Below are 15,158 nucleotides of genomic sequence, written 5' to 3' on the forward strand. Positions count from 1 at the left end.
GGTGGCGAAATACCGCAGGCTCACTGACAAGACAAATACAATTACAGTGTCACCCAAACAATATCAGCCCTCTTTATTTATAATACTCTTTCTCTCTCTCTCTCCTCTCTCTCTCTCATCCCCACTCAATCCATCCCTCTTACTCAGTCTCCTACTCGTTCTCGCTGTCAATTCACCTCCATATCTACAGCCCCCCCCCCCCCCCCCTTCTCTTCTCTGCATGTGCGTGGAGAGGGGTGGTTGTGTTATTCCAGTGTTTCTCAAACTTTCAAATTTCAAGGCCTCCCCTTAACTCTAACAGTATACAAATGGATACAAATGGATACAAATGGATACCAAATGAACCCTGACGGGTTCATTTGGTTCCATTTGTACGCTGTCAGAGTTACAGACTTGTATGGGTCAATTTAGACCCCCATAAAAGAACCTATAGAGAGTCCCTGAAATCCACTTTGAGAACAACTGGTGTTATTCGATCTTAAACGGGCGTGGTCTTCCTGTTGAGGGTGTCCGAGTTGCTGTCGCGGTCCCGCTTGCCCCCGAGCCGGTCCAGGGTGCCCCCCCCGCCGCGGTCCCTCTCCATGGTCGCCGTGGAGATGGGGGGCGGGGCGGGCTGCTGGGACGCCGCCGCGGGGGGCGGGGCCGCCGAGGTGTTGAGCGGCGCGGCGTTCTGGGCGGCCACCAGGTTGGACTTGGAGAGGGAGGTGAGCGTCCCGCTGCCCGACCCACCGCCGCCGGACTCCTTGGGGAAGTAGTTGTGCAGCTGGTAGAGCGTGGCGCGGTCCACCGTGCCGTAGAGGGGCGGGGGGGCTCCGCCGCCCAGGCTCCCCAGCTTGGAGTCCCGCGTCAGGGTGTACATGGAGATGTCGCCGCCGCTGCCGGAGCAAGGTTATTATGGTTAACGAAAGCTAACAAAATAAAATGTTCGTTAACTGCACTAAATAAAAAACTATGTTAAAAAAAGAAAAATGAAAAACTAACTGAAACTGTATTGTGCAATTACAAAACTAACTAAAGAAATTGAAATTATTGACGAAATGCCTTTGGTTTTAGATTTTCTTTTTACAAACAGTAACTGAATATATATTCTTATTAATCATCTGTTTTGCACGAAAAACATTCCTTGGGCTACAAACGGCCCCACAAGACACGTCTTGTGGGGGCCGTTTTAGCCCAAGGAATGTTTTTCGTGCAAAACAGATGCTTGCAATGGATTCAGAATCATGAAAAAACCCTAGTTTGACCCCTCATATGCTACTTAAAGCAGATTCATTTATTGCTTTTTTTCCCTGTATAGTAAAGTTAATGGGACACCGACTCTAGCGGCTGATAACATCAATTAAGCTGGGTCTCAGAAAGGGTTATCATACCAAAATGTAAACTAGAGACACGTAGGAAGACAAACATTTAAAAAATGTACGGTCACCTTGGGTGGTACCAATTTGTGAAGATATCAGAATTGGCCCCTGGCCTATCTCATCGTATAACCTACTCTTATTGCCATATATGTTTATTTGCATGCTGTACATCACTGTTGTCAACACTAGTTGTTTTTAAATGTGCTTTATGGATAAAGGTGAATTGACTTGATTTGACAATACCACCCATAGCTTTAGCCTTTCAACCCATGACAATGACCTTTCGCACAATAGCAAAAAACTGTTCACAGCAGGCCCCTGTTCCCGCATGGCATGCACTATATGCTGCCCCAAAGGTGAAAGAAACGGGCTTGTAAACGCAATGGCCGTGGTTCAGATCTGTGGACGGATCTGACGAAATGCCCTCCGTTTTAGTTTTTCTTATTACCAACAGTAACTGAATAAATATATTTTTATTAAATGATATCATGAGTTAAATCCTGCACCTGACAAATAACCCAAAGTATAAAAAAGCAAGCGTTGTCACAAAAATGTAATCTGATAAAAACTAGCAAACCTGCTATAAAAACAATTTAAAACTAACTAAATTCAGAAAAAAACTATTGCCAAAACGAAACTAAAACTGAACAACAATGAAAAACGCATTACTATTTTAACCTGGTGCCAGTGGAGTGGTGCGGGTTGGGCAGGGTGGCCACGGAGAAGGGTGGCGCCGACGGCGGCAGGCCGAAGGCCTTGGACGAGGGCGAGGTCTCTCGCGAGCGGCCGGTGGGCTCACTGGAGCGCGAGGACGAGCGCGAGGAGCGCCCGCCGCCGCTACGGAAGCGGTAGCTGGGCAGCCGCAGCACGGTGTGCGGCATGGTGCTCTTGAAGAGCTCGGCGCGCGAGCGGCAGCGCAGCTCCTTGTTCTTCTCAATGTAGATGTTGACCGCCAGCACGCCCACCGTCTCCGCCAGGATGAAGGACAGGCCGCCGAAGTAGAAGGACCAGCCGTACGAGTAGTGCCACTTCTTGTCCTCGTCCTTCTTGGGCGAGATGTCGCTCAGCGCCGCCGAGATGTACACAATCACGCCGATGATGTTGCTGAGGCCTGAGGGAGGAACGACACGTCAGACTGGCACAGATGAACAAGTACGACTCGTGCTGAAAACATATAATGGATTTTAAAAAAGCTTAACAAACGATTAAAGGTTTGGAGTCTGCTTTTCTAAAGGCACTGTGGAGGAAGATCTAAGCATTTGTAACAAAGTCCTCCAAATTCTCCCTGCACCCTAAATGCTCCAACACAATTCAATACTCCTGATGAATACTAGTTCTGTCACTGCATGCCTGTCTTTAGGTCTTGTATTTCTTTGTGTTATGTTGATGTTCTAGTTTTCATTGTTCTATGTGCTTGTCTAACCCGGCTGTATCTCATGTGTAATCAGTCCTCATGTGTATATTAGTTTTGTTCCACAGTCAGTCCTTGTCGAGTCATTGTTTGTTGTCACACCATGTTTAATGTTAGTTTGTGATTGTGAAGTTTTCCCTGTTATTTTGTAATAAATCACCCAATCTTGGGTTTTGAACTTTGCCTGCCTTGCTGTCCTGCATTTGGGTCCTCACCACCAGATCGTGACAAGTTCCTTGCATTCTTTATCTATCGACATAGGTTGGCTGTTTGTCCTTGGGAGTGAAAGAGTGATGATTGGTCAGGTTCCCTATACTCAAGACTCATTCTGTGTTTCCGTACATTCATTCAGTGAATTACTGTGTTTAATTAAACCTAGCTAAATGCCTGACATACTGTCTATGCTGTGGACTCTGTGGAAGCAATAAGATCACCTGCAGCTACAAAGAGAATCCCTCCTCCAAGGATGATGTTCCTCTTGCTCTTGTAGAAGCTGGACGCAACGCACACTCCGCCCAGCAGGAGCAGTATAGCGCTCAGGATCGGGAAGATGCTTGAGGCTCGCACCACACCTGAACACAAGGAGATTAGAAGGAGGAGATGAATTTTAAGGGATGGTGTTTTCCTCTGGTGTTTCAGTCCGAGTGTATCAAAGGGTGCGTTCGGAAATGCGCACCGGGTGTGTGCTCAGTGTAGTGAGTGCCTAAACCTAACCCTAATCCTAACCCTAACCTCAGTAAAACTATGCCTAACCCTAACCCTAACCCTAACCTTAACCTCAGTAAAACTATGCCTAAACATAACCATAACAGCTAACCCTAACCACAAACAGGGCGCATTTACGAACGCACCCTTTGATACACTCGGACTGAATCACCAGCAGAAAACACTCTCCCGTATTTTAAACACCTTTCTGTCTGGGTCTTTGTTCCTGTGGTGGAATTCAGATCAATCAATAATCATGAGAAAATGAGGAGACAAGACAATTATATTAGGTGGTGGTGTGGTCAGGTTTATGTAACATGATATCATGGACAGAAGTACAGTTTAACACTCTGGGCAGTGGTAAAGTAGTTCTGCCAAGAAGAATGGTCAGACACTAGAGTTATACTGTGTGGCTTCAAGGCCTCTGGAACGAGCTGTACCATAACGAGATAGGCTTTACCAAAACAATAGTTACTGAGGCCTACAGTAGGCCTTCAGTAGGCCGCCTACTGAAGACCTCTCGACTCCTCCAAGTATTAGTATTATCATATATATAATTAATGAATACTCAATGATCTACTCTATAACGTCACACATAATCAATCATGATAATCTCTAATCTACTGCACTCCTTTCACAATACGGGAAATAAAATCACCATTTGTTGATGTCAGTTGACACTAGCTGGGCTCTTAATCAATACTCGTCCTTCTTGATCTGAGTGATAGCCTTTGATACCATCTCACCTAGTGTAACATCCTCCTAGAGAGAATCATTTTGTACAACTCTAGCCTGGTTGAGATCATAATATGTCAGATTGCCCCCAGTTTGTCCAACCAAAAAATATGAGATCACGGTCAATTTCAGTTATTACTAGTGGTGTCTACCAATTCGTTCTGTGCCGGGCGGGGCCCCTCTAATTTATTATGTAACTTCTACCTCTACCTCCATATTTCCAGGAATTTTGCCATTCAATTTCACTGCTACCTAGATAACACCCAGTTCTATTCATGTGTCAAGCCTATAGTTCCACCCCCCCTCTTCCCATTTTTAATTTAAATCATTCTCATACATCTTTCCTAAACTTAATAGTGATAAAATTGAGGTTGTTCTTGTGCTGTAGGCACTTTGGTTAAACCTGATAGTTTATCTTCCCCTTAGGTTAAGAGAGTCTGGGACTCTCTGGGTGTCATCTTGGATAGCACTTTATCTTTTGCAGTACCAATCAACAATGTTACACGATACACACTTCTTCCACCTATACGCACTATTAATCATTTTCTTCCTCTGCTGCTTTCCCCTAACTGCACCGCCATTATCAATCATACTCGGATTGCATCCTGCAATTCTATCCTCTCTGGTCTTCCTCTCAAGTGTCTTCATGATCTTCAGTTGGTCCAAAATTCAGTTGCACGACACGTATTATCAGAACCCCTTCTATATAGATCATAATCACTTCTCTTCTTCAGCAATGTCATTGGTTGTTAAACGCTGTACTGGTTTCAATATTATGCTTTTCTGTCTGGTGAAAACCATGTATGTCCAAAACCCTTCTCAGGATTCAAATTCAAAAACAGCAGAGGTAGTTGATCATCAAAGCTGTTGTATTCAAACTTGTAGATCTGCTACTTTTTATATTTTGTGACTGTGACGTGGTATGATCAAAAAACACAAAAGCTTAGTTACAATATGGAGATAAGAGGTTTCTGCCCGACAGCAACCCATCGTTCGTCATGGAAACACTGACTCAGAAACAGTGTTCCTTGTGTCTCATTATTCCACTGACCTCCAAGTGCTCTATCATGACATCTGTCTATACGGTGCGTCTAATGACACACAATGTGCCGAGCAAAGCACATCCTCTGTATGGGCGACAGAATGCTGAAGGTGGGGGTCATCTGGAATAGAAGACGAGGGTGTCATTTCAGACAGAGATTGTGTTCTTAAAGGGACATTTAAAGCAGAAAACACAGCTGACAACACATGTTTTACCTCTTAAAATGGCCAAATACAAGGCACAAATACTTAGTTTCCGCACAATCAATTATTTGCATTGCAAAACGATTCGATACAGATTACCACATTTTAAAACGATACAATGCGATACAAAGCCAAAGCGGTACGATATTTTGCTTTTGCAAACGATATACCGGGAGTAGATCATTGCAAATTAAAATCGATTCAGTTACTATTGTTACACCCCTACTGTAGGCCTACATCTCCAAAGATACAACCCGTCTTGCTCTAACTGCTCTGTCCTTGAGAGTTAATGAAAATTAATCGGATGAATTAATATGACTTCAGGGCAATCTAATCGGTGAAGACGCTTAATGCAACAAAATGGTGAAATGGTAAAAAATTATTACATCAATTGATCACTGGCACTGTATAAACAAATGTCAGTCAGCAGTCAGTCAGAATAGGAGACTGAAGGTGATTAATTGTAGATGCCATACATACAGTATAGGCTGCAGCGCTCTCCAACAACAGATGTACAGTGTAGCATTCTGCAGTTAGAACCTGTCTCATCAGTGGGCCTTTCTGTTTGGAGTTTGCATGTTCTCCCTGTGTCCCCTATAGGGTAGGTAGATAACCTCACAAAAAATATGCAGTAATCCTGGTCTCTACACTGCCTCCCCATGGCCAGCCATGGGGAGGGGAAAGGAACTGGTTGGAATAACGTGTTCCTTCCACGGGCTACTGTACGTCCTACCTGGGAAACTCCCCTGTGTCAGGTGATAAGAAGTGGCCTGTCACTCCTAATGCATTGAAGGAAGCAAGAGCTCAGTTCGGGCCCTCTACGGGTTGGCAGAGGGAGAGTAATGCCCAGGATTACAGCTTAGGCAAATGGCACTATAAAAAAATTGGTTCATTATTATTATTTTCTTTTTTCCGTAATCATTTCCAGTTGCGGGGGTCCGCAGCAAAAAACATATTAATTTGGGGGTCCTTGACATGAAAATGTTTTAGGACCATTACTATACTATACAGTACAGTACAACCTGTTGGCAGCCTGTAAGACTGACTGTACTGAAACCTCTTCCATTTGCGGATGTGAAATACCAGCTACACGCAAGGGCTCTGAGCTGCACACGCACGCACTCACACACAGACAGACACACGCACGCACGCACGCACGCACGCACGCACGCACGCACGCACACACACACACACACACACACACACAGAGGCTGCCAATGAAGGCTTTTCCATTTCCATCTACTGAGGAGAGAGCTTTCTCTCTCTAACACCCCCAGACTGTGTTACTCCTGACAGCGGAACTCTCTCTCTCTCTCTCTCTCTCTCTCTCTCTCTCTCTCTCTCTCTCTCTCTCTCCCGCACAGCGTTTCACTTCAATCTGACATCGGTGTATTGATGCGCTCCCACCACCCCCGTCTCATCATCCTGTCCCTTTTGTTTGTGCTCACATCCATGTACACGACATGTGTGCACCATGGATGTGTGAGTGTGTGCATGATTTCTGTGCATATTCTACACTAATCTACACATGTGTTGTAATTATATGTGCATGCAAGCTCGTGTGCAATCTGGGAACCCATTCTGTAAGAAAAATGAAAAGATAGTTTTTTTCTTTCCTATTAACAACAACACTACAGTACATGTTTAGGGCAGTGCTGCTGAGTCTGACATATTCTGCTGTTACCAGAATACTGTATGTCTTGAGAGATTAGCTTGTTTGTAATACATATGCCATGTATTAAGTGTGCGTGCGTGCGTGCGTGTGTGTGTGTGTGTGAGAGGGAGAGAGAGAGAGAGCGACAAAGAGTGAGACTCACGCAGCAGGTATTCCGCAGCATCTTGGTCGTAGTCTGCATCATCTGGGAAGTGATTGATCTGAGAACACACACCTCGCTTCAGACCTGTCAGACGGGGGACAGGGGGTTTGGGGATTTCAATGGGGAGCAGAGGTGCACGGGGGGGAGGTTAGGTGTTACATAAGTGCAGAGAGGAGGTGTAGAAGATGGGGAATAGGAGGTGTATGGGGAGATGAGACATGAGAGGGAAGTGAGTTTTATGTTTTGACATTATAGCCAGAAAGGAGAGGAGGCAAGGATGGAAGGAAAGAAGGAGGCATGAGAGAGGAATTAAGGGAGAAAGAAAGGTGGCGAGAGAATGTATGGATGGAGGGTGGAAAGTAAGGAGAAATAGACACTCTGTGTTATATAAACACAAATGCACGAGTGCATCGTAGTGTGTGTGTGTGTGTGTGTGTGTGTGTGTGTGTGTGTGTGTGTGTGTGTGTGTGTGTGTGTGTGTGTGTGTGTGTGTGTGTGTGTGTGTGTGTGTGTGTGTGTGTGTGTGTGTGTGTGTGTGTGTGTGTGTGTGTGTGTGTGTGTGTGTCGTCTATAGCTCAGGTATAGAGCATCTCTTCATAAAGCTTCTGAATGAGTCATCACTCATAATTGCGACCAAAGGTCGCATTATTGCGACCAAAGGTCGCATTATACCCTGAAAAACCTTGTCGCTTGTCTGACTGTCCGGCTGTACAGGAAGTAATGCCAGTACATTTCCATACAGCCATTTAGTTTAGAAAGGCATTAATAGTCAGACTGAATGTACAGTACCCTATAGCTGTCGAGTAGTGTCTTGCTGTTTTCCCAAGTATAATCCAAAGTCACAGTGGCACACAATGGTGTGTGTGTGTGTGTGTGTGTGTGTGTGTGTGTGTGTGTGTGTGTGTGTGTGTGTGTGTGTGTGTGTGTGTGTGTGTGTGTGTGTGTGTGTGTGTGTGTGTGTGTGTGTGTGTGTGTGTGTGTGTGTACATTTGAATATTGTCGTTGTTGGGCAGAAAGCTCGTCTCCCAATCCATGTGTCTCCACATTCTAACTTTTTGTGTTTTTTTGGCGTGAGGTTTGAACTTGTAGAGCTGTTACTTTTGCTAGTATTTTCGAATTTAAATGCTGAAAAGTAACAGTTTTGGACAAACAGTATGAGGTTTCCACCCGACAGAGACGATTTATGTGTTATACTGTATACATTGTACGTGCCTCTATCCCTATATCCCTATATCCCAAATGTCTTTGGTGAAAATAGGTGATTGCTTAACATTCACCCCTGAATAGGGTTCATGTGGTTAGATTAGCATTGATCAGTTAGCTATAATTGGGATTTAGAGCTATATTTTGGTCGATCCCCAAACTTCTTTGCCTTTTCTTTTTTTTTTTTTTACTATTTTTAAAAAGATTTAGAAAAACTTCTACATTGACAAGTTGTGAGCTTGTAGATCAGCTGTTTGAACTATTTAAAAATGATTTTCAAAATAAACAAATAAACAAACAATAAATGGCGAAAGAGCTTAGGTATGGGTAAGGCATGGACGCAAATAGGGCCCGTATAGTGTCTTGCTCAAGGGCCCTTCAACACGATAACGGGTTTAGCGGGCGATATAACCGGAAACCGAGCGGTTTCGTAGGTTACCACTCCACCAGTCTGACTCTGATCCACCACGGCTATGTGTGTGCGCGCGTGTGTGTTCGCGCGTGTGTGTGATGCCTTTCATGCAGGTTGGGTTGTGTCCTTCATGGTGGCTGAGCTGCCTTATTAGAATGGACACAGCTTGGAGCTCAGACACACACACACACACGCACGCACGCACGCACGCGCACATGCGCGTGCGCGTGCGCTCCTCTCCACCGATTTTCTTTTTACAATAGTTCCAATCTAAAGCTGCAGACTAGCTGCCCCCACAGCCCATGCACCACCCACTCACCCTCCAGACAGCAGATCCTCCAGAGGCCAGAGTGGGTGAGGGCCCCGGGGTCCTTCTTGTCCTTGTTGCTGTCGTCCTGCGAGGAGGAGGAGGAGTTGGCGGTGCTGTTGCAGATGAAGGCGCGGGCGTACAGCCAGTAGTCGGTGCCGATGGCCACGGTCATCAGGGCGAAGGCGGCGAACGCCCCCATGGTGGTCAGCAGCACCTGGATGCCCCGCTCACACCATACCATGGCTGGGAGGGGAGAGGAGGGGAGGGGAGTTTAATACTAGAAGTTAGTTAGTAGTTTAATAGCCTACTAAACTACTACAGTAACTATTAACATTCTGGTAATCACATTTGGTGATTTATCGTTTGCTATTTTTCCAACTTCGCCAAAGTGTACTTGTCTTTGTTGCTTATCATAAAATTAAATGTTACGTTTTCGACTGCTGCGTAAACACATTAAGCTCAGTGGGGTTCAGATGGCTGGTTAGGAAACATTTTACCAAATCGTTTTTTTCCCCCTCCATTTTAGATTCAAGAGGGGAAAAAAAGAGAGAAAAAGAGAGAGAGAGATGCAAGAGGGTTTTATGTGTCCTTCACTCACACAGGTAGAAGCAGTGAAATGTTGGTGTGACGTTCTGCAAGTGCGACATCAACAAAGAATATAACAACGAGATATTAATTACATGGTGAGCTTACTGGGTGCAATAAAAAGAGAATAAAGACTAAATGTTGGCAAAAGTACATAGGTTAAAAACACCAGCAGATTAATTACAGAGTTGGCAGTAGTACAGATAAACGCTTTAGCAGCAACGAGAAATGTGCAGAAAATGGGGGAGGATATGGATTATAGAATGTAGTAAGGTATACATACAGCGGTTTCTGTATCATTCTGGTTCTGGCATCATTTGTCTTCAAATTCAACAGTATGTTATTATTTCCCTTCTCCCTTTTTCAGATTTGTAAAGTTTTAGTTGGGCAGAAAAGCATCAATTTACACAGTATTTATTTCCCTTCTTCTTTCAATTGTATTTGCAAATAAACAAACGCTGAACATCTCAGAAAATGGCCAGTGTGACATTTACATGCATGCACGCATGAAAAGCAGTTCCAGTTGTCCACTTAGCATTTCGATACATACAGTCAGATGCTCCTCTCCTATTGCTATACTGTGCAATGTTTTATGAATGACATTTCTGAGAGTATAATTCCTGAAAACTATGAAACTAAAGGCACAGGCGGTGCACTGGGTAGAAATGTTATGGAAGGATGGATATGGATACAGGGTTCAAGAGAAGGATAGAGGGGGCGGAAGTAATAATAGAGCTAGGAAAAGAGACGGATGTTGGATTAGATTTAAATGTAAATTTCCATCTAAAGGAGGTGTACTTCACTGGTGCTGTTTTTACATAATAGTGTTTATATTTGTAGATAGATAGATAGATAGATACCTTTATTATCCCAAGGGGGAAATTCAGTTGTCCAGTAGAAGCACAGCAGTATACAGTTATTTACAAAGTTACAGAGACGTAAGAAAAGATAGATAAGAGGGGGAAAAAAACAAAACAAAGACAAGAGCAGTACAGTACCAATAAAGAGAAGGTGCATCAATAGAGGGGGCGAATAATATATAAGTATATATACATAAAGTGTCCTCCAAAAGAGACCATAGCAGCAAACAAGTATCTCACTGTCATTGTTAAATAAAGCAAAAATACTCAGAAACTACCAACACAACCTAATCAGTCCAAAAATCAGTGCGAAAATAGAAGAAACAAGGAAGTGTGTCACCGTTATTTGTTGATAACATGTATTATTATTTGATGAATTGAATACCACAATGGAAGCAAGTTTTTTTAGCCTTAATGTCTGACTATACCATGTGCTGCTTACATTTTCTTATTGTTTTACCTGTTGAAACTGCTGTTGTACCTTAATGACTCACTTGCCAGTGAGGAGACCCCACCAGGAGGATGTAGAGCCTTCGTCCTACTCCTCCCGCCCAACCCTCCCCGCTGACAGGTGCCACCCCCAGCCCGTATGGATCATGTGCAAGGACCAATATCACCCTCCCCGCCTGGCTTCTCTCCCCTGAACATGGGGCAGAGGAACACCAATTCACCCTTTGTCAAGTCCCGCCCATTGTCCCGTCCCTCTTCACACCCATTGGTTGCAGTGTCTCGGTGGGACATTCGGTGGGACACTCCATCCACTACCATTCTAATTCAGTTGCTTCGTATTGTTATTCTGTGTGTTCAATTCTAATTTCAAACTTGGTTTCAGTAAAATAGAGCCTCTTAGTGGCAATATAGTGACTCATGTTTTTAAATGTTTTTATTTCTCCAAAAATTATGTTTTAGCAAATTCATCATCAAAAAGGCGGAACCAGGGCGGGACAAGGCAGATAGAGCCTGCTGGTTGGTCAGTCAGGGACCAACCAGAAGGCTGACAAAGGGTGAATTGTGTTAGCATAGATGCCCGGCAAAGATACCACTCATTGATGGAACAAAATGGGTGACAATGCTTCAGTGAGTATGTACTGTTTAGTTTTGAAAAGTAGGACACTGCTTCTGTGTTCAAACAGCAAACGTCCCAAAAAATGTGAGCACCCTGTACCCTGACAGTGACAGGTGTCACAGTGCAGCTCCATTGGAGCAGTGCTGGATCAGTGGTTGTTGATGAAGCACAGTGTGAACACTCTTCCTCATTAAAAAAAAACACTTTCAATCTGGCCTCCCTATTTTAGGGCATGTCATTATATAGGCAATGGTAGACAGTAACTATATGTTCAGTCAGATAACTCACGAATAGATTGAGATCATTAATAGCTTGAGAACAAGCTATTGTGAATAGCGTTCAAGCTTTACATTACTCCCTGCTCAGCACATTATAGATACTAGCAGCTCGGCCGCGCGTCTAGTCGGCGACCTGGCCAACTCGGGAACGATGTAAATAGGGAATGAATGTCCCGACCTTTAATGCAAACCCCATTATACCTGTTGTCATAGGATCCGTTTTGACCATCTGTTTGCCTGTGTCCATTTATGCCCATATATGGAGTTATCTGTCTGTTTGCCTGTGTCTACTTATGCCCATATATGGAGATCTCTGCAGACACAGTGCCGGTTCCGGAAAACTCAGATGTGGAGCTGATGTCAGACATTATATTATGCTTGTTCCCCAGTCAGTCCTTCACGGGTCATTGTTTGGTGTCACATTATGTCACTTTGTCTGGTCACCTGTATTAAAACTACCTGGCTATCCTGCTTTTGCGTTCATGCCACTCCAGCATGTGCTTAACGCTATAGGGTGAACATTCTGCAGAAATATCAGATCTACAAGCAGATCTACAAGCTCATAGCATGTCGCAATGGCGTTTTAAGATTGTAGGTGCGCAGCGCCTTATGCATTATTCCAAATTCTTTTAGGCATTTTATAACAGTTTGAAAATAGCCGATCTGCATTCTGCACGTTGTGAGCTTGTAGATTTTCTATTTTCACAATTTTTATGTTTTTCAAAGTTAAATTAAAACACGCCTAAGAAGATTAGGGAAAGACTTAAGGCGCGGTGCAAGATAGGGCCCTAATGTTGAGGGGAAAATAAGCACCCCAGGGGAGCATGATCAGCTAAGCATGTAGGGTTTAAGTGGTTAAACTACAGTGTTCATTTAATCCTGATGGACAAATGGAGCCACAAGACTTTCAAAGATAAATTAACTGTCAGAAACTGACTGTGTACTCTCATTAATATTAAGAAGAACTCTATATTTTGAGCCTTCAGCTGAGGCTTGTATCCAGCTCCTTATCCAACTGTGAGTGCATAGGTATGAGGGTTCTGTACCTTGATCAAGGACATATATTTTGTGGTTCTGTGGGGATTAAATCGGTGACATTTTGCCCAAAGCACATGTTCTGTATTCACTATAGCCACCGTGCCACCCCAAGTCTCTGTGACATTTCCAGGCACAGTGCAAATTAATATTTGATATTGGTGATCATCAATAAAAGATAATATACAAACAAGAGGAGGTACCGTAGAGCAGAGGAGAGAATGAGAGAAGAGAAGAGAAGAGAAGAGAAGAGAAGGAAATGCAGTTCATAGCAGGCGTCTTCAATGTTTTTCAGGCCAAGGACCCCTTAGCCGAGAAAGATTTGAAGCAGGGGCCCCTACATAAAGAAAATCGTGTTGCAGTATTGCAGCTAAAACCTTTTCATAGATTTCATAGATAGCTTCATATAGACTTTATTGACAGCACTATCATCAGTGGATGTTGGATTCAAGTGTATTCCCAGACATTTAACCACTTAAAAACTCAAAAACTCTGTAGGCCTACTTGAATAGACTTTTTTGTTACCACCGCGCTCTGCAGTGTCCTCTTATTACAAACAAGCATAGGAAATGGATCACACACAGTGGCAAGAGTTACTTTTCTTTTTAGTATTTCTTAGGATGAGAAACAAACGTTTCGGCTATCCAGCCTTCTTCAGTGTACCTACTTGGTCATCTCCCTCACCAAACCTCTTTGGCAAAAGTTCTCCTCAGAATGGGGATGCTAGGGTTGAAGTGGTTCATGTAAAAATAAATGTGCCATTCCAGAACTTCACACGCCCTGCCATTGGCAATTCATGGGCAAATCAGTGGGAAATCCAAACCTTTTCATGGAGAAAGGGGGACATTTGACAGGTGTGAAAAGGTGGTAGGTGTGAAGTAGTGTGAATTCAAACAAAGGGGTGAATAAGGGAGAAAACATTGGCTTTTCAGGGGACTTGAAAAAGATCAGGGAAGTGTGAAGTTTTGAAACGGCACATGTATGATCCTATCACACAAAGATTTGTCGTCGTCCCCACCCCACACATACACACACCCTGTAGTAACTCTGAGGGGCCCCTAGGGGTACGCGATCAATGTCAGAAAACAAAGGAGAAAGAATCACATGGAAAACATCAATTCAGAAGTGGGCTCCAGAACATTTGAGCTAATACCGACCTGTTGCCATAGCAACAGAATCCCCAATAACAAGTCCCCAGGCACTGCGACCTCATACTGACCTTGCACAATATATTCACACACACACACACACACACACACACACACACACACACACACACACACACACACACACACACACACACACACACACACACACACACACACACACACACAGTACTGTAAGTTCCAAGCAGCAGCCCAACAACAATTAGCCCACAACTTATAGATACACAGTATAAGGTATTAATGCACCAATCATTGATTTGATAGATAAAAAAAGAATTCTCAATGTTGTTAATACTTCCTTAGTTACAAGATTCTACACTGGTCCTTCATGCTATTTTAATACTGTGTGCGGATCAGACTGCAGTGCACACATAGACAGGTTATGATCTTGTTGAATTGTTTTCTTCCTTTCACAGTGAGAACAAGTCAGTAAGAAAGAATAAAGACACAACAGATTTATGTATTCTGTCTGTCCGTCTATATGGCTGTCTGTCTGTCTGTCCTTGCCCGGAGCTAATCTCACAAACCGCTGGACAGCAACAAGCCACAGACGCGCCGCCACTAATTTCACATAATTACGTTTCGTACTTTTTGTAATATTTAACTTTCATTTCATAATGGGACTGTGACCGGGCTGAATCCTTTATTAATGTGTTTTTTTCTTCTACATTTAGAGTAGCCAATTATACCACCCTTCTTACCCCCTCCGTCACAACTGAGTCATTATGCCAATTAATCCCTCCCACTCACTGCTTTGCCTCTGCTGCTGTTGGACCCTATGGCTCACCTGGCTGCGAGTGAGGAGTGTAGAGACAGTGTCTCCATCCTATACGTGCAGTGACACAGAGAGCCCTGTGCCCGCCTGGCTTCCCTCGCCTGAACACGGTCAATTGTGTTCATATAGTCTATATATCGTTGCTGTCGGGCAGAAGCTTCTCTATATCTCCATATTTGTGTTTTTTTACCCCCGTA

At 43.8% G+C, this 15,158-nt stretch overlaps 1 protein-coding gene across 1 annotated transcript; it reads right to left on the bottom strand.

Annotated features, from left to right (window-relative positions):
* Positions 1 to 478: 478 nt before the first annotated feature.
* Positions 479 to 9,437, bottom strand: LOC308292521 (voltage-dependent calcium channel gamma-4 subunit-like; the record flags this gene model as incomplete). The annotated part of the gene is made up of 5 exons (XM_080734873.1): positions 479 to 875; positions 2,037 to 2,469; positions 3,204 to 3,341; positions 7,272 to 7,355; positions 9,206 to 9,437. 5 exons carry the CDS (start codon positions 9,435 to 9,437, stop codon positions 479 to 481), a joined length of 1,284 nt encoding a protein of 427 aa, XP_080590999.1.
* Positions 9,438 to 15,158: the final 5,721 nt, after the last annotated feature.

Source organism: Nannobrachium achirus, assembly GCF_963921795.1.
Source record: "Nannobrachium achirus genome assembly, chromosome: 10".
In the NCBI taxonomy this organism is placed as follows: domain Eukaryota; kingdom Metazoa; phylum Chordata; class Actinopteri; order Myctophiformes; family Myctophidae; genus Nannobrachium; species Nannobrachium achirus.